Source organism: Phaenicophaeus curvirostris, chromosome 2, assembly GCF_032191515.1.
Source record: "Phaenicophaeus curvirostris isolate KB17595 chromosome 2, BPBGC_Pcur_1.0, whole genome shotgun sequence".
In the NCBI taxonomy this organism is placed as follows: Eukaryota; Metazoa; Chordata; class Aves; order Cuculiformes; family Cuculidae; genus Phaenicophaeus; species Phaenicophaeus curvirostris.
This window is the reverse complement of record NC_091393.1, coordinates 116,708,901-116,725,442: the sequence shown is the minus strand read 5'-3', so window position 1 is coordinate 116,725,442 and position 16,542 is coordinate 116,708,901. Positions and strand designations below refer to the sequence as shown.

The 16,542-nt window shown below is 57.3% G+C and overlaps 2 protein-coding genes across 3 annotated transcripts in view; one reads left to right on the top strand and one right to left on the bottom strand.

Moving 5' to 3' along the window:
• Positions 1-460: 460 nt before the first annotated feature.
• Positions 461-3,733, top strand: KRTCAP3 (keratinocyte associated protein 3). The gene is made up of 6 exons (XM_069851055.1): positions 461-666; positions 972-1,031; positions 2,200-2,400; positions 2,840-2,974; positions 3,301-3,395; positions 3,546-3,733. Exons 1-5 carry the CDS (start codon positions 472-474, stop codon positions 3,385-3,387), a joined length of 678 nt encoding a protein of 225 aa, XP_069707156.1. The 5' UTR covers positions 461-471; the 3' UTR covers positions 3,388-3,395; positions 3,546-3,733.
• Positions 3,734-4,232: 499 nt separating this feature from the next.
• Positions 4,233-16,542, bottom strand: part of IFT172 (intraflagellar transport 172) — a 43,441-nt gene continuing 31,131 nt past the window's right edge. For both annotated transcript variants that reach the window (XM_069850535.1, XM_069850536.1), the window contains 15 exons: positions 16,373-16,482; positions 15,823-15,952; positions 14,900-14,998; positions 14,435-14,544; positions 13,897-13,960; positions 13,235-13,321; positions 11,616-11,732; positions 11,077-11,187; positions 10,057-10,176; positions 7,640-7,735; positions 6,752-6,811; positions 6,183-6,281; positions 5,520-5,673; positions 4,630-4,721; positions 4,233-4,409 (listed from right to left, as the gene is read on the bottom strand). In XM_069850535.1, the coding sequence (XP_069706636.1) occupies positions 4,320-4,409; positions 4,630-4,721; positions 5,520-5,673; positions 6,183-6,281; positions 6,752-6,811; positions 7,640-7,735; positions 10,057-10,176; positions 11,077-11,187; positions 11,616-11,732; positions 13,235-13,321; positions 13,897-13,960; positions 14,435-14,544; positions 14,900-14,998; positions 15,823-15,952; positions 16,373-16,482 (1,539 nt within the window). In that variant the 3' untranslated portion in view covers positions 4,233-4,319. The remainder of the gene's footprint in view (positions 4,410-4,629; positions 4,722-5,519; positions 5,674-6,182; positions 6,282-6,751; positions 6,812-7,639; positions 7,736-10,056; positions 10,177-11,076; positions 11,188-11,615; positions 11,733-13,234; positions 13,322-13,896; positions 13,961-14,434; positions 14,545-14,899; positions 14,999-15,822; positions 15,953-16,372; positions 16,483-16,542) is intronic.

Below are 16,542 nucleotides of genomic sequence, written 5' to 3'. Positions count from 1 at the left end.
AGCCGGGCTGCCCGGTGCTACCATGCCCGGTGCTCCCGAGGCGGAGCCTCCCGGTGCAGAGCTGCCGGGATGGAGCCTCCCGGTGCTCTTGGAATTGCCCTGGCCGGTGCTCTTGGAGCCGCCGTGCCCGGTGCTCCTGGGGCGGAGCCGCCTGGTGTTCTTGGAACTGCCCTGCCCGGTGCTGCCGGGATGGAGCTCGCCGGTGCTCCCGGCGTGGAGGCTCCCGGTGCTCTTGGAATTGCCCTGTCCGGTGCTCCTGGGGCGGAGCCGCCCCGTGCTCTTGGAGCTGCCGTGCCCGGTGCTGTCGGAGCGGAGCCTGCCGGGGCGGAGCTTCCCGGTGCCCTCGGGGCGGAGCCGCCCTGCCCGGTGCTCCCGAGGCGGAGCTCCCAGGTGCTGGCGGAGCCGCCCTGCCCAGTGCTGCCGGGGCGGAGGCCGCCGGCGCTCTCGGAGCCGCCGGGGCGGGGCGGGGCCATGGGGCGCTCGGTGCCGGTGTCGGAGCGGCGGCGGGCGATGCGCGCGGGGCTGGCGCTGCTGGTGCTGGGTCACGGCAGCCTGGTGCTCGGAGCCATCGTGCACGGGTCGGTGCTGCGGCACGTGGCCGCCCGCCCCACCGGGTCCCCCGAGTACGCGGCGGCCAACGTCGTGTCCGTGGGGGCGGGGCTGCTGGTGAGACCGGGACCGGGGCTGAGCTGGGGCTGGGGGCCGGGGCCGGGGCTGGAGCCGGTGGGGAGCTGGTATTGGGGTCGATCCCGGGGTCTGGGAGCCGGTACCGGGGTCGGTACTGGGGCTGGAGCCGGTGGGGAGCCTGTATTGGGGTCGGTCCCGGGGTCGGGGGTCGGTCCCGGAGCTGGAAACCGGTACGCGTACCGGGGGAGGGGCAGGGGATGAGCTAGGGCTGGGAGCCGTTCCCGGTACCGGAGGCTGGGGACCGGTACCGGAGCCGGGTCTGAGCCCCCCACCCCCCCCCGCAGAGCATCGCCGTGGGCATCGTGGCCATCCTGGTGTCGCACAACCGGTCGCGGGCGGCCCTGGTGAGTGCGGGGACAGCGGCACCCGGAGCCGCCCCCGGGACTTCGGCCCCGCAGCCTCCGCCCTCCGAGCGGGGAACGGCGGCACCGGGAGGGGGATGATCGGGGACACCGGGAGAGGAGAGAACGGGGGGCACCGGGAGAGGATTGGGAGCACCGGGAAGGAGAAGATTGGGGACACCAGGAGAGGACTGGGGGCACTGGGAAGGAGGAGATCGGGGGCACCGGGAGAGGACTGGGGGCACTGTGAGTAGATCAGGGGCACCGGGAAAGGATTGGGGGCACCAGGAGAGGAGAAGATCAGGAGAAGAACAGGGGCATCAGGAAGCAGAGGATGGGGGGCACTGGGAGAGGAGAAGATTGGGAGCACCGGGAGAGGAACAGGTGTATTGGGAAGAAGATCGGGGGCACTGGGAGAGGATCTGGAGCACCAGGAGAGGAGAAGATTGGGAGCACTGGGAAAGGATCGAGGGCATCGGGAGAAGATTGGGGTAACCAGGAGAGGAGAAGATCGGGGGCACCAGGAAGAAGATCAGGGACACTCGGAGAGGAACAGAGGCACTGGGAAGGAGAAGACTGGGGGCACTGGGAGAGGATTAGGGGCAGCGGGCAAGCATGGGGCTCCGGATGGGAGAGGAACGGCGGCACTAAGTGGGTGAGGGCAGCACCGTGTGGGTGAGGATCGGGGGCACCGGGCGGGCAAGAGCTTTACCAGGCAGGGAATGGGGGAACTGGGCGGGTGAGGAACGGGGACACCAGGCAAGCAGCAGGCACCGGGTAGGAGAAGACTGGGGGCACTGGGTGGGCGGGCAGCGGGCACTGGGTTGGTGGGCAAGGAACCGGACACCGGGCAGGTGAGGAACGGGGTCAGCAGGCGGGCGAGGGCAGCGCCAGGTAGGGCAGCACCAGGAACTGGGTGAGGGATGGGGTCCTGGTGGAGCTGGGGCTCCCCAGGCGTGGGAGCTGTGGGAAGGGCGTCCCATCGCTCTGGGTTCATGAGAGGCTGTGAAAGGTGGAAAAGCTCCATCCGAGTGCAGCCCGAGCCATGCGAGAAGCGGCAGGAGATTGCCTGTGCTGGCTTAGGGCACGCATCCATGAGGCTTCCAGCACCCTGTTGCCCCACGGAGCTCTGGCCGGCCCCGCTCTCACGCATCCCCCTTGCCGCCCGCAGCACTGGACCCTGCTGAGCGTGTCCCTCTTGAACTGCCTCGTGTCCACCGCCTGCAGCGTGGGGCTGGCGCTGGCCATCGCCCTCACCGTCCACAGCCGGGGCATGCACCTCGTCGTGGGCTGCAATAGCTCCGCGCTGCCCGCCGATGCTCGCATGGCCATCGCCACCAACGACTGCCCTTTCAACACCACGCGCATCTATGTGAGGCTGCGGGACCCCCTTGTTCTTCCTCTTTCTCTCTGCTTGTTCCCTTTCTTTTCCTTCTTTCTCACTCGCTCCCTGCCCACCCTCTCATCCTCCTGCTCCCATTACTTATAGAATCATGGAAGGGTTTGGGTTGGAAGAGACCTCAAAGCCCATCCAGTTCCATCCCGCCTGCCATGGGTAGAGACATGTCCCACTGGATCAGGTTGCTCCAAGCCCCATCCAACCTGGCCTTGAACACCTCCAGGGATGGGGCAGCCACAGCTTCTCTGGGCAGCCTGTTCCAGTGCCTCACCACCCTCTTCATGAAGAATTTCTTCCTCATGGCTCGTCTAAATCTTCCTCCTTCCAATGTAAAGCCTGCACGGCCACCCCGCGCAGCTCCTGGGTGCAGGGACCCCACTCCCTGAGGAACCGTGGTCCCTCTGCTCCACAGGACACGGCGCTGGCGCTCTGGTTCCCCTCCATGGTGCTGGCAGCTGCGGAAGCCGTGCTGTCTGGGAGGTGCTTTCTGGTGGCTTTGATCTACCGGGGCATCGGGCCCTGTGCACGCAGCTACAAGACGGAGCAGGTACGTCCCCTCAGTTCCAGATGGGTCTCCCCCTCGCTGCGAAGCCACTGGGTTCTGCTGGGCACTGGTTCCCGTACAGCTGGGCTGGGTGGCAATGGGAGGGGACGAGGAGGGACAGAGGAATGTTGGGTTTGACCTGCTTATAGGCGGCCTTGGTGATGGGCTGTCGCCCCTCAACTTGGGTGGTTGGAGACGGACCCTTCCTCATCCTGCTGATAGCCCAGCCTGTGCTGTCCTGGCTATATTGAGTGAACGCTGCTCCTGCATCCCAGCCCAACACTTCATGCATCCCTGCGACCTCCACCTCTTGTTTGTTCCCATTCCAGCTGGCCGGGCCGAGTTCGGAGAAGGAAGGGGCACCTCGTGAGATGGAGCAGCAGCTCCTGGCGGGGCCGTCTGAGCTCTGTGCTTAGTGGGAGAGGTGAGCGCAGCGTCTGTGCCGTGTCTGGGGGACAAGAACAGGCAGGCTCCAACACAAGCCCCCAAACCATCTCATTCCAAACACATGTTGCTGGCCAGAGGTGCTGGCGTGTGCCTGGCTCTGCGCTCAGGTGCGCTCTCTCCCTCCCAGGTGTGCAGCAGGAGCGCTGTGATCCAGCGAGATGACGCTACCCCTGCGCTGGCTGTGGATGAGAGCAGGGTGGGCTGCAGCAGGGAGGGCTGTGCCTTCCCCCAGCCCCACCACCTGTCTTGGGATGAACCCTCCAGGCTCCAGCGCTGCTCAGGGGCACCAGGCAGCCCCCGCCCTGCGGATTCCAAGACCCCAGCTGTGCTCCCCAAGCTGCGAGGCGCTGGCTGGCGCAGTGACAGCTCCGTTTGGGGCAGGCAGAGGGGCTGGGGGGCCCGGCTGCAGAGCTGGCAGGGCCAGCTCGCTGTGCCCGTAGGCGGGCAAGGCAGGGAGAGGAAGGGGAAGAACCCCGGGTTGTGAGCCTGCAGTTTCCCTGAGTAAATAAACATTTTGTTTGCACGCTGGCTGCTGTAAGCCGCTCCCCAGGGTGGATCCCTGCTGGGAGCTGAGCCCAGGAACAGAAGGACAGTGCCCGTGCTTCCCTCTCTACCATCCAGTGGGAGCTGGAACTGAATGATTTTTAAGGTCCCTTCCAACCCAAAGCATTCTGTGATTCTGTTCTCCCAGTCCCAGCAGGATGGTCACCCAGGAGGGTGCAAAGTGCATCTTTAGCATTGCTGCATTGAGACTGAGAGATGTGGATAGGGTTGTGGTGCTGTATTCCAGAAATCTGCATCCCTTGATGAGCGGGATTACATCAGGGCTGGGAGACAACCTTTATTAGGGGTGGAAACGGAGGGTGTTGATGAACAGGCCTGATTGCTGCCACGGTCCCATTTACTGGAAGGAGAAGCTGGTGCTCGGGAGGCCCCCACACCACTGGCTGAGAAAGTTGAGCACATCCTGACAGGCAGGGCTGTGGGATGTCTGCGGAATGAGAAAAGCCGTGGCAGTGGCGAGGGCCACCTCGGGGGTGGCAGAGCCACGTGGGCAGGGCTGGGAGGTTAATCCCTGCCCAGCAGCACACAGGGAGGGTGCCCAAACCTCCCTGGTTCAACCTACACCCGGCAGGAGAAGGTGTTCTTGAAGCACGAGGGGCCAAACAGCCCCAAGCTTGACTCCCTGCCCCACGGGGTGTCTGGCTCACCTTGACAGCCATCAGGAACTTGTTCCACGTGGCCTTGTCGGCTTCTCGGCCCGGCCGCTTGAATTCGATCTTGTTGTGCAGCACAGGGTACCCTGGTCAGACAGTGACACCCTCGGAACCGAGCCGAGCCCCACGGCAGAGCCCTGCCCTGTCACCCCTTCCCTCTGCCGTGGCCACGGCTGCTCCCCCGGGCGCTGCAGGGCACGAAGCTGGACCAGGGCCACCACCTCAGTCTTCCAGAGTGAGGGAGGGGCTGCCCACAGCATGGGGATGGAAGGGAAAGGAAAGCCTGTCTCTCTGGCAAAGACATGCTAGGATGTCCCAAGGCTACCCTGCTCCTGATATCCGGAGCTGGAGCCCCGTTGCCCGTCCTTGCTGCTTTCTCCAACACTCACTGCATCCTGCAGCGACATCCCCGCTGTCGGAAGTGTGCGTGGGGGGACAGTGCCTGCCAGAACAGAGAGTCTTGGGGCACAAAGCAGGGACAGGGGCTGCAGGTGCTTATGTGTCAGTGCTAGCCAGGCTGGGTAGCCTCACGGGCAGCGTGGTATGAGACTGAGCGGGCAAGGAATCAGGATTACGGACCCAGGGAGGTTGGACGGGACTTCTGAGGTCTCTGGTTCAACCCCACCTGGCTCAGACAGGGCCACAGGCACTTGCCCAGGACCCTATCCAGGTGGCTTCTGACTGTAGGGAGATGCCGCAGCTTCTGTGCCACTGTCCCAGCGCTGTCCCCCTCACAGTACAAAATGTGTACTCCTCCACCTCCTCCAGATCTGGTCCCACAGCTGCCAGTCTCCCTGCTCCTCCTACAGCACAGTCCGAGCTCCCTCCCAGCCTCCTGCAACCCATTCCCTCTCCCTGCCTGGCACCACTGGCCTGGCGCTTACCTGTGAGCACACAGGGCAGGGAGCGCACGCCCGTGCTTGCTGCCACCAAGGAGGCTTCATACGTGTCACGCTCGTCCCGTGGCAGCACCTGCTCCAACCGCTGGTCCATGGACATGGTGAGCACCCAGTCCCGGACCTCCTCCCGCTTCTCCTCCTGCAGGGCAGAGGCCAGGGCACCTCCTGATGCTGCAGCTTCCTCGTGCTGCCCAGGTGCTGCTCTGCAGCACGAGGGAGCACAGGACACTGGCGCGCATGCAGGAATCACGGAATCATGGAATGGTTTGGGATGGAAGGGACCTCAAAGCCCATCCAGTTCCAACCCCCTGCCATGGGCAGGGACACCTCCCACTGGATCAAGCTACTCAAAGCCCCATCCAACCTGGCCTTGAACACCTCCAGGGATGGGGCAGCCACTACTTCTCTGGGCAACCTGGGCCATGGTCTCCCCACCCTCCCAGGAAAACATTTCTTCTTTAGATCTCATCTCCATCTCCCCTCTTGCAGCTGAAAACCGTTTCCCCTCATCCTATCCCTGCAATCCCTGATCAAGAGCCCCTCCTTCCTATCTCCTGCAGTGCCTGCTGTCCCTCCCTCTCCCATTTGGAGAGGGCCCTGCCACAGCGTCGCAGTCCACAGAAACCAAAGGAGACGGGTGACACTCACAGGCACGTGCTGCTGAGATGGAAGTGGCACTTCGAAGGGGATGTCCGTCCCCTGGAAATCGGAGTTGTCCAGGGAATCCAGGTTCCCTTCTTCAATGGCCTGAGAAAGGAGGAGGGGTGGAGCTGTAGGCAATTCCATCCTCGGTGCTGACAGCACCATCCACATCCCGATGCCCCTCTCTACTGGTGACTGGGCCCTCCTGGGAGGTGGGATTTAGGGCATCCTCTGCAGCGCCAGCAGATGGAAGATGCCCGAAACCCTGTACTACTCAAACTTGTCAGGTGGCTTCAAAGAAGGGAAAGATGGAACGGGGAGGTGCTTTTTCCCCAGCAGCTGCTGACACCACTTGGAAGATTGGTACGGTAGGGTCTGTCAGCTTCCTAGGGTCTGGTGTTCCCTGGTGCGTGGGGCAGCAGCAGATGCAGCGTGATGCGCCCGGGCTGCTCCGGCGCCTGGCAGCGAGTCCTGCACATCTGAGCCTCAGGAGTGCCTTGTCCAGGCCAAGGGTCTGCCCTGACCCTGCTGCCCCACATCAGTCCCCCTCCCTCCTTCCCAGAGAGCATACGCACATCCGAGAGGTCCAGGAAGCGGTTGAGGAAGATGAAGGCCATGTTCTCCCAGCTGACTGCCTGTAACAGAGAGGAACCCCACGTGAGATGAGATTGCTTGTCTACACACCACAACCCTCCTGCCCAGGTGATGGCTGGAAAGGATGCAGTTCTGTTTGTGCCACAATATCCTGCTTGCAGCACAGTAATGGAGCAGAAGAGGGCACATCCCAGCTTGCCATGGAATCACAGAATCATTAAGGTCAGGAAAGCCCTCTGAGCTCATCCAGTCCAACCATCAGCCAAACCCCACGATGCCAACTAAACCATGCCTCCAAGTGCCACTTCTACATGGTTTTTTGAACCCCTCCAGGGATGGAGACTCCAACACTGCCCTCAGCAGCCTCTGCCAGTGCTGAATCGCTCTTTCAGTGAAGAAATTCTTCCTAATATTCAATCTAAACCTCCCCTGGCACAACCATCCTTGAGGAGTACTCGACAGGGAACAGCTGGGACAACCAGCCTAGGAGCCACAGGCTGCTCCACAACACAGAGTCGGGAGTTATTGTGCAGTGGCATCAGACAACGGGAACACGCTGCTGCACTCGCCTTGGGAGGGAGATGACACTCAGGTGACCCAGAGCAAGGCAGAGCAGCTCAAAGCCTTGGATCTAACAAAGCTGTGCAACACAATGAGACCTCGGGTCTGCAGTTCATGTCCCCTTGACGGCTTGGGTCTGCCCTCCCACTGCCTATTGCCATTCCATGACAACATGGGGAAGCTGGCAAGCTATTACAGGAAAAGCCTCCCATGCCCGTGCACTGGTTCAGCTGGGGAAGATAAAGTGGAGAATTCCTGAGCCCAGGGTTCTCTGCCTCCTTAGCTGCTCTGGTGCAGAGAGCTCTTACCTTGGCAGCCATCCCAGCTTCATAGAAAGCCTTGTCTGCAGGGAGGAGCTCGGTGTGGCGTAGCAGGGAAATGGACAGCTTGGCAGCCACGGTGTCCTGCAAACAGGGACGAGAAAGCCATATCAGTCAGATGTAGAAAAAGCATCTACATCAGTAGAAAAAGCAGCTGGGAAGGGATAAAGTGGAATGGTTTCAAACTGAAAGGGGGGAGATTGAGATGAGATCTTAGGGAGAAATGTTTTGCTGTGAGGGTGGGGAGGCCCTGGCCCAGGCTGCCCAGAGAAGTGGTGGCTGTCCCATCCCTGGAGGTGTTCAAGGCCAGGCTGGATGGGGCTTGGAGCAACCTGATCCAGTGGGAGGTGTCCTTGCCCTTGGCAGGGTGTTGGAACTGGATGGGCTTTGAGATCCCTTCTAACACAAACTATTCTATGCATCTATGATCTCGGGAGACCATTCTGTCCCAACTCACAGCAAGGACTCTACACCCACGTGGTCCCGACACATAAAAAAGGTTCAACATTGCAGTCCTGACTATAAGTGCCCTTGCAGTGTGAGCAGTGACTGTGACCTGAGTATGATGCTTTTCTGCTTTATAAACCTTGCTGCTTTTCCTGGACGCCACACTCAGACTGCCACCACGTGAGTCACAGGATAGCTGGGGCAGGAAGGGAACGCTGGTGATCGCCCGTCCCTGCCCTGCCCCATTCGGAGCAGAGTCCACTGTAGCAGGCAGGTCAGGAATGTGTCTGCTCACATTCCGAGTATCTCATGGCATGGAGACTCTCCAGCCTCTCTGAGCAGCCTGCTCTGTTTTTCAGATACACTTGCAGTGAGTTTGTTCTTGTATTCAGTCATGTAAAAATTTTTAAGTGAGGGCAAGAAATTAAAGGAAGATTTCACATTTATAGAATCACAGAATCATTAAGGTTGGAAAACACCTCTGAGTTCATCCAGTCCAGCTGTCAGCCCTATCTGCTTGCCAGACAGGTTCTCGTCACACCAGAACTAGGAAGGCCACCCCTCCTTCCTGGTTCAAAAACTGAGCACCCCACACCTCAGCATTCCACAACCACGCGGGTCTGTACAGGTTTCCAAGATAACAGACTTGGCTCTTTTGGTCCAACACATCCCTGGACCCCAACATCTCCACATGCAGCCTTGGGGAAGCTCCAGTCTCCCCCATGACTTCTGCTGGGGGTCGTAGTGGTGAAAACCTTTCTTTTTCACAGCCTGCTCTGTCACCAGCTCCAGCCCCACACTCAGAAAGAGTTCTATCACAATTCCATAATCCCGTATGGATCAAGACTTCATAGAATCGTGGAATGATTGAGATTGGAAAAGACCTCCAAGCTCATCCAGTCCAACTGCAAGCCCAACCCCGCCGTGCCGACTGAACCGTGCCACTGCCAAGCAGTTTTTTAACCCCTCCAGGGAAGGGGACTCCACCACTGCCCTGGGCAGCCTCTGCTAGGGCTTCACCACTCTTTCAGTAATTGAGATTGGAAATTTCTCTAAACCTCCCCTAGCACAACTTGAGTCCATTTCCTCTCATCCCATCCCCTGTCACTTGGGAGGAGACCAACACCTGCCTCGCTACAACCTCCTTTCAGGGAGCTGTAGACAGTGATGAGGTCTTCCCTCAGCCTCCTTTTTTCCAGGCTAAACAACCCCAGGTCCATCAGGTGCTCCTCGTAAGACTTATTCTCCATCCCCTTCCCCAGCTCTGCTGCCCTGCGTTCAGCAGGGACTCTGCTGTCCGTCATGGCCCAGAACAAACCCCAGTGACTCAGAAATCCTCGCAGTGCCTCGTGAGAGCCAGTACCCAGGCCCATGAGCTCCCAAAGCCCCACAGAAGGCCCACTAGAAAAGTCGAGGATGCACCAAAGCCCCATGTGATCCCACAAGCTCCCAAGGCCCTGCAAAAAGCCTCATGGCCCAGGACAAATGAAGAGGAAACAACGCTTCTCCTGGAAAGCCCAGATTTTTGCTGGTGCTTCTGCTCTCACAAGTCGTGCTGAGTACATGGATCAGCCTCCCACTGGTGTACGCCTCGGCTTTAGTGGCTGGGGGCAGGTCCAACTATAAGGAGCCAGGGAAGACCATCTCCAGTTCCACCTGCTTGTGGTGGGCTCCCAGATCATAGAATCATAGAATCACCAGGTTGGAAAAGACCCACTGGATCATGGAGTCCAACCATTCCTATAAAATACTAAACCATGTCCCTCAGCGCCTCGCCCACCTGTCCCTTAAACACCTCCAGGGAAGGTGACTCAACCACAGCCCCATTCCCATGCATCCATGCTGTGTAAGTGATCCATGAAGTGGAATCAGCAGACTACGGATAGCCCTGAACCTGCACATCCCCATGGGGTTCCCATGCAGGGTGGTGATAGGCAAAGGAAGCTCAAAAGCCGTACCAGTTGCTTCACACCCTGAGCAGCAGCGCGGGTGGCGTAGTAGTGAGAGATGAGCAGCATCGTTTCAAACTCTTCATGTGCTGGGGTGTTTGCCTCGCTTGACTTCACCAAGTTTTCACACTGAAGAAGAGAGAAGGAGAATAACTGAGAACAAGGGCTCTCTTCATCCAGCTGAGTCCAGGGAAAAGTTGAGAGAGAGAAGATTCCCAAATATCCAGGCACCTCCAGGGACTGGAAAAGGGCCATGCCTTGGGTGCCCTTGGCCCTACAGAGCTGAGGGGAGGAAGCTGTTGGAGAAGGGAGAGCCAACAGCACCACAACAATAGACAGCGCTGGGAGCAGGGGTGAGTTTGGAGGGAGAAAGGGAGATCTGTGGCTCTTGTTTGTGCTAGAGGTGGGTATTTAGGATCATGAAATGGATTGTGTTGGAAGGGACCTTAAAGCCCATCCAGTTTTAACCCCCAGCCATGGGCAGGGACACCTCCCACTGGATGGACTAGGTTGCTCCAAGCCCCATCCAGCCTGGCCTTGAACACCTCCAGGGATGGGGCAGCCACCACTTCTTTGGGCAACCTGGGCCAGGGCCTCTCCACCCTCCCAGGAAAACATTTCTGCCTGAGATCTCATCTCAATCTCCCCTCTTTCATTTTCAAACCCTTCCCCCTTGTCCTGTCCCTGCACTCCCTGATCAAGAGCCCCTCCCCAGCTTTCCTGGAGCCCCTTTCCATACAGGAAGGCTGCTCTAAGGTCTCCGCAGAGACCTTAGTCTCTTAGACCTCTCTTAGACCTTCTTTAGTCTAAACAAGCTCATTTGTAGGACAGAAACAGAGAAGGCAATCACGGGCGCTGGCTGAAATATTCTGGGACAGGGAAGGAGGAGCAGAAGGCTCTAAAGCATCTCTGGGGAGATGGGGAGGACCCTTATTTCCCAGGCTCAGTAATTCCTCTTCCTCCCCTGATGGTGGGAGCCACCAGGGCATTGGATTTTAACCAGCAGTGGTGGCCAGGGCCTGCACTCACCAGATGGAAGAGAACATCTCGCAGGTCGGCCCAGTTGGAGTAAGCCTCGGCACAGTTCATGCCAGATGCATTCACCATCTCCACAAAAAGACGCTTGTAAATGTTGAAATTCTGCAACAGAAAGGAGAGAAATCTTGAGGGAAGCAGATGGAGAGTCAGGAAAAGTCTGGAGCCACACTGCTGCCAAGGCTGGGGGAATGAGGCTCCAGGTGCAGCACTGCTGCCGCTCGGTGCTACAGGACAAAGCAGATAATCGGAAGGAACATTTCCTGCAGCCAGTGCTCTCTGAGAAGCAAACACGGTCCCTTTCACTCTGGTCTTGGTGGCAAAGGTGTTCAAAGCAAACACAAATACTTAGCTCCCCCCTGCTGCTTCCCTGTGCCAGGAGATTACGGTTAGTCCTCCAGCTGAGGAGCCTCTGGAAGAATCCACAGCGGAGTTGAGGTGGCTTGGACATGCGGAACACCCAGCAATCCTCGTTCTGGACTGGATTCCTGACTCACACAGCACACTGGCAGCTCCCACTGGGATGTCATTACCTGTGGGTTGGCAGGCACTCCGTGGTGGACATAGAGGTTCAGGGCTTTGTCCCAGTTGCTTTCCCGGATGAGGTGGGTGGCGTACAGAGCTACATACTTGTGCAAGACTTTATAGTTCTGGAAAAGGCACACAGAAAGCATGAGATTGGTGAACTGAACACTTGTCTCTCAGTCAATATGGTTCTGGATGCCTGTGCACCCTCAGGCACCCGAGTTCCAGTGGGTGAGGGCAGGTAGAAGCGTAGAATCACAGAATCATGGAATGGTTGGACTGGATGAGCTTAGAGGTCTTTTCCAACCATAATGATTCTGTGATTCTACGGTTAAAATGAGCGATCCTGTCAAAGAAAAAAAAAAAAAAAAGCACTGGAAATAAGGAAACAAGCACTGAGCACAAGGAAACAAGCACAAGAGACCAGTGTCCCAGTGATATGTCAGGAACCTGAATTCCCAGATGTGGATGCTGGTGAAACCGTAGGGAGAAGATGGTTTGGGATGATAGAATCATAGAGTCACCAGATTGGAAAAGACCCGCTGGATCATCAAGTCCAACCATTCCTATCAAATACTAAACCATGAATGATTAAGTCTGGGATGTAGCCTGTTCTGAAAGAAGTAACTTTTTTTTTCTGTATAATCACAGTAGAACAGCTTGGTCAGAAGTCCTGAAGTTCCACACTGGTCATGGAGTGAGGCTGTGCTGATGCTCTCATAGAAACACAATCAGAGTAACAGCTTCTTGGACTGCGTGTGGTAGTGCTGTGCCCGGCTGACAATGGAACTGATTAACCCTCTACAATTAAACTGAGTGGGAAGTTGTTCTTCATGAAAGAAAGATCAACACTGGCACCTCCTGACAATTAGAACACTAGCACAGAAGCCTCTGAGATAATGACTACAACAGAGATCACTTGCATCACCAGAAAAGAAATCAAGTTCACTGCGGCAGAGCCCGAACTCAGCTTACTGTTTACTACACTAGAAATGAAGCTGTAAAACCACAGTCCAACACATCCCAGTGCTCACCCAGGCTGTCAGAGCCTGCCTGAGGATCAGCTGGAAGTAAGACCACAGTCTAACACATTTCCAGTGCCTCTCCAGGCTGTCAGAAACTGCCTGAGGATCAGCTGCGATGTCTCCAATCCTTGCAGAGTCCATGGCCAAGGCTGCCCTGTCACTTGCTCTGAAGCGATGCCTCACGTCAAAGAATTAACCCCTGCCCTTAGTTTAGCTCCTCTATCAATAACCATTGAAACAAAACCAAATTTGCTTTCACAACAAGGAAGACTCATTTCTACTGACACTAGGCCTCTAAACAACATGTAGGAAGAGGGCTTTCTCCTCTGAATCTCTTCTGTTTCCATGGTACCAATTACTTCCAGATCAAACAACTCATTTAGCTTTCTCCATTGCTCCATTAATCACCAAATGCAAACCCAATCTGCTTCTGGGTTCTAACAATTCCCTGACTGGCCAGAACGGGGACAGGGGAGAGGTGTTTTCTGAGCAGCTGCAGTGGCCCCTGTGCTCCCCACAAATGCTTTGCCCTGCCTGCTCATTCCTGCTGCTGGGATCCAGGACCCCATATCTGCATCCCGAGGGCTCACACAGGCACTCACCTGCTTGGCTGCCACCTCCAAGCACTTCTCCCATTGCTCCCGCTCAGCGTACAAATCCAACGCGGCCATGACGTCTACTCCCACCAGCTGGGGATGGAAACAACCACAAAGTCACTGTGCAGGCAAGGTTTCCTGCCAGTGTCAATCATAGAATGGTTTGGGTTGAAGGGATCTCAAAGCCCATCCAGTTCCAACCCCCCCACCATGGGCAGGGACACCTCCCACTGCATCAGGTTGCTCCAAGCCCCATCCAACCTGGCCTTGAACACCTCCAGGGATGGGGCAGCCACCACTTCTCTGGGCCTCCCACCACTTCTCTGGGCCTCCCCACCCTCACAGCAAAACATTTCTGCCTAAGATCTCATGTTAGTCTCCCCTCTTTGAGTTTTAAACCATTTCCTCTCATCCTATCCCAGCCCTCCCTGATCCAGAGCCCCTCCCCAGCTTTTCTGGAGCCCCTTTCTGTACTGGGAGGCTGCTCTAAGGTCTTCCTGGAGCTTTCTCTTATCTAGGCTGAACAACCCCAACTCCCTCAGCCCTTGGATCATCTCTGTGGACTCCTTTGGACCCACACTAACAGATCCATGTCATTCCTGTGAACACGGAGGACTCCAGAACTGGACCCAGAGCTTCCCGGCCTGTGAGCCATCCCAGACACGTACCGAATCCACCTTCCCTTGGTTCTTTAAATACTCCTTGTAACGCTGGTCCACGTACTCCTCTGACCTACCAGGAAGAGAGAATCTTAACAAGCAACAAGACTAACGGTGTCCTGTGACAGCGCAGAGGGAGGGTTCCTCTTTGCCTGCTTTGGGAAGAAGAGGCTCACGGCTCTGTCGTGTCTTTTTGTGCTGGAAGCACAGGCCGGGGAGAAAAGAAGGGTCCAGGCAGCTCTTTGTAATTTAATGACTGAGGAAAGAAAGGGATCACAGGACTTGCAGAAGGAAATGTATGCACGAGATTATGCAAAGGGAAGGAAAGACAGGGATAGGGATGGGAAAAAACGGGGATTTGTGGCAGGGAAGTGTCAGGATGGTGAATGACTTGGGAGCGCAGCTGTGGAGAATGTGTCCTGTTGAGCATGGGAAGGTGATTGTGGGGAGAATCCTGAGAACCTTGAGGCAAGCCAGACAGAACAGGACAAGGGATCATCTGAGGTGGGGAGAAGGAGGAGTACAATTGGAGATGTTCAGGGCGTACCTGGGGTCCAGCTCCTTGGCTATGCGCTTGGCTTTGCTCCACTCCTCCCCTTCAATGAAGGCATCGATAGCTTCTCGGATGAGGTCCAAGTTGAGATAGAGTTCAGCTGCCTGCAGGGGCAGAGACAATCTCATGCGAGATGAAACCCCTCAGGACCCTACAGCCCAGGCTGGTGCTCTTGGAAGCAACCAGCACACAGCAACAACAGAAAGTCTCTTCCCAAAGGATAAGCCCACCGCTTTCTCTCCTTCCTGCCTCCTCCTAAGGCTAGGTCCTCTCACACTATTCCAGGATTTGATCCCTTCCCCTCCTTCCTCCTCCTTGAAGACTCCACACTGTCTAACTCTGGCTCCGTCCATCCACCCATCACCCAGGGATGTGCCCTGGCCTCCCTCCCTTGGACAGAGCTCTCTCTTTCTATGTCACTGCTCCTTCAGCAGCCTGGGGGCAGGCGCCAGCCCTCACCGCACTGTATTTCTTCATGGCCACCAGCTGAGGAGCCACGGTCCGCGTCACCTCCATGCTCTGTGACTGACTCAGGAATTTAATGGCCAGCTCGGCAGCCTGTGAAGAGAAATTGTCAGCAGGACAAGTGATGAAAACTGAGAGGGGGATGAGGCTGGGAAGAGATCAGTTCCAGCTAGACGACCGAGAGACAGGAGTGCTTGAGCTACAGGGAAAGGACAGAAGAAGGGACAGGCACTTTGACAGTTCAGAGAAGCAAAGCTCAGCTACATTTGTACATGGGAGAAGATCAGACGAGGACATAATTATTGCCAGGGCTGGCACAAGCACACAGGTATGAGTGAAAAGTACAAACAAGAACACAACCCAACGGCTGGTGGACACACAGCATGAGAAGAAGAAAGGGTGCTCACCCAGCCAAGGGCTAAGTCATAAAGTCATAGAATCACAGAATGGTTTGAGTTGGAAAGTACTTTAAAGATCATCTAATTCCCCCCCACCAGCCATGGGAAGGGACACCTCCCACTGGATTGGGCTGCTCAGGGCCCCATCCAGCCTGGCCTTCAACAACTCCAGGGATGGGGCAGCCACAACTTCCCGGGCAAGCTGTGCCAGTGCCTCTCCACCCTCACTGAGAAGAAAAAGTGCTGCTTTCCAGCGCAGGGAGCTGTGGGCACAGAGCGAGCGGCGCGTTGCTGGAAGTGGTGCCAGAGTGAGGATGTCAGTGCAGCGCAGGATAAGCTCACAGCCCATCACGGCTCAACAGAATGGCCACAAAGGCTGTCAGACACTGCAGCCACCGGAGCCTGCAGATCCTCTCCTGTGCCCTGCAGTGACTGGGATATCTCTGGGATGCGCTGCAAGTTGTGGGCGACCTCCCAGGCAGCAGAGCAGAGAGAGAGAGTCGCAGCCCCCGACTGTACCTTCAGCAAGCACTTCTCCATCAGGACATTGTTGCTGGGGTCCCGCACCTTCAGGTAGCAGTCCACTGCCCTGGCATACTCCCTAGCCTGCTCCCACTCCCGTGCCTGCTCCAGCAGCCCTTCTGTTCCTCTGTGGGGAGGAAGGGAGGCTGTGAACATGGGGACGCTGCCGGAGATGCTGCAGACAGCACGCAGGGCACGGGAAGGGAGGAGCAGAGCAGGGGAAAGCCAGGGGGTTTGGGGTTGCTGAGGAGCGAATGGGTTAAGGATCCTGGGGAGATGCTCCTCTGGCACTACAGGAGACCTTGGAAATCTGTAAGTGGCAAGAAGACACCTGGGAGACCTTGGATGACAAGAATACACTTGGAGCCTCCCAAAGCAGGGAGGAAGGATGTTAGGAAATGTATATGGAAAGAAGCCCAGGGTCCTCAAGAAAGAAACAACTGGATGTTAGGGATCCCATCAGGCTCTCGCTGCAAGGTATCAGCACAACAGCCTCAGGGAAAAGCTACCTGTCTGCTCCCAGGAGCCTGGCCACAGCATTCCTCACCTGGAGCCCTTCTTGGCAGCCTCCCTGCCACACTCCTCCTGTAACTCTTCCAGCCGACTGGGCATGTATTCCTTGCAGATCCGCAGGGCCTCGCTCCACATGCCAGACTCCTGCACAAGTGCAATGGAGAGGAGATATTTTCACCAATTCATCAGGATCCCCCACACTCC

Coding starts and splice junctions, on each gene's coding strand:
- KRTCAP3 (XM_069851055.1), top strand. CDS start 472: ATGGGGCGCTCGGTGCCGGTGTCGGAGCGGCGGCGGGCGATGCGCGCG. Junction 667..971: donor CCGTGGGGGCGGGGCTGCTG/GTGAGACCGGGA, acceptor CCCCCCCCGCAG/AGCATCGCCGTGGGCATCGT. Junction 2,401..2,839: donor TCAACACCACGCGCATCTAT/GTGAGGCTGCGG, acceptor TCTGCTCCACAG/GACACGGCGCTGGCGCTCTG.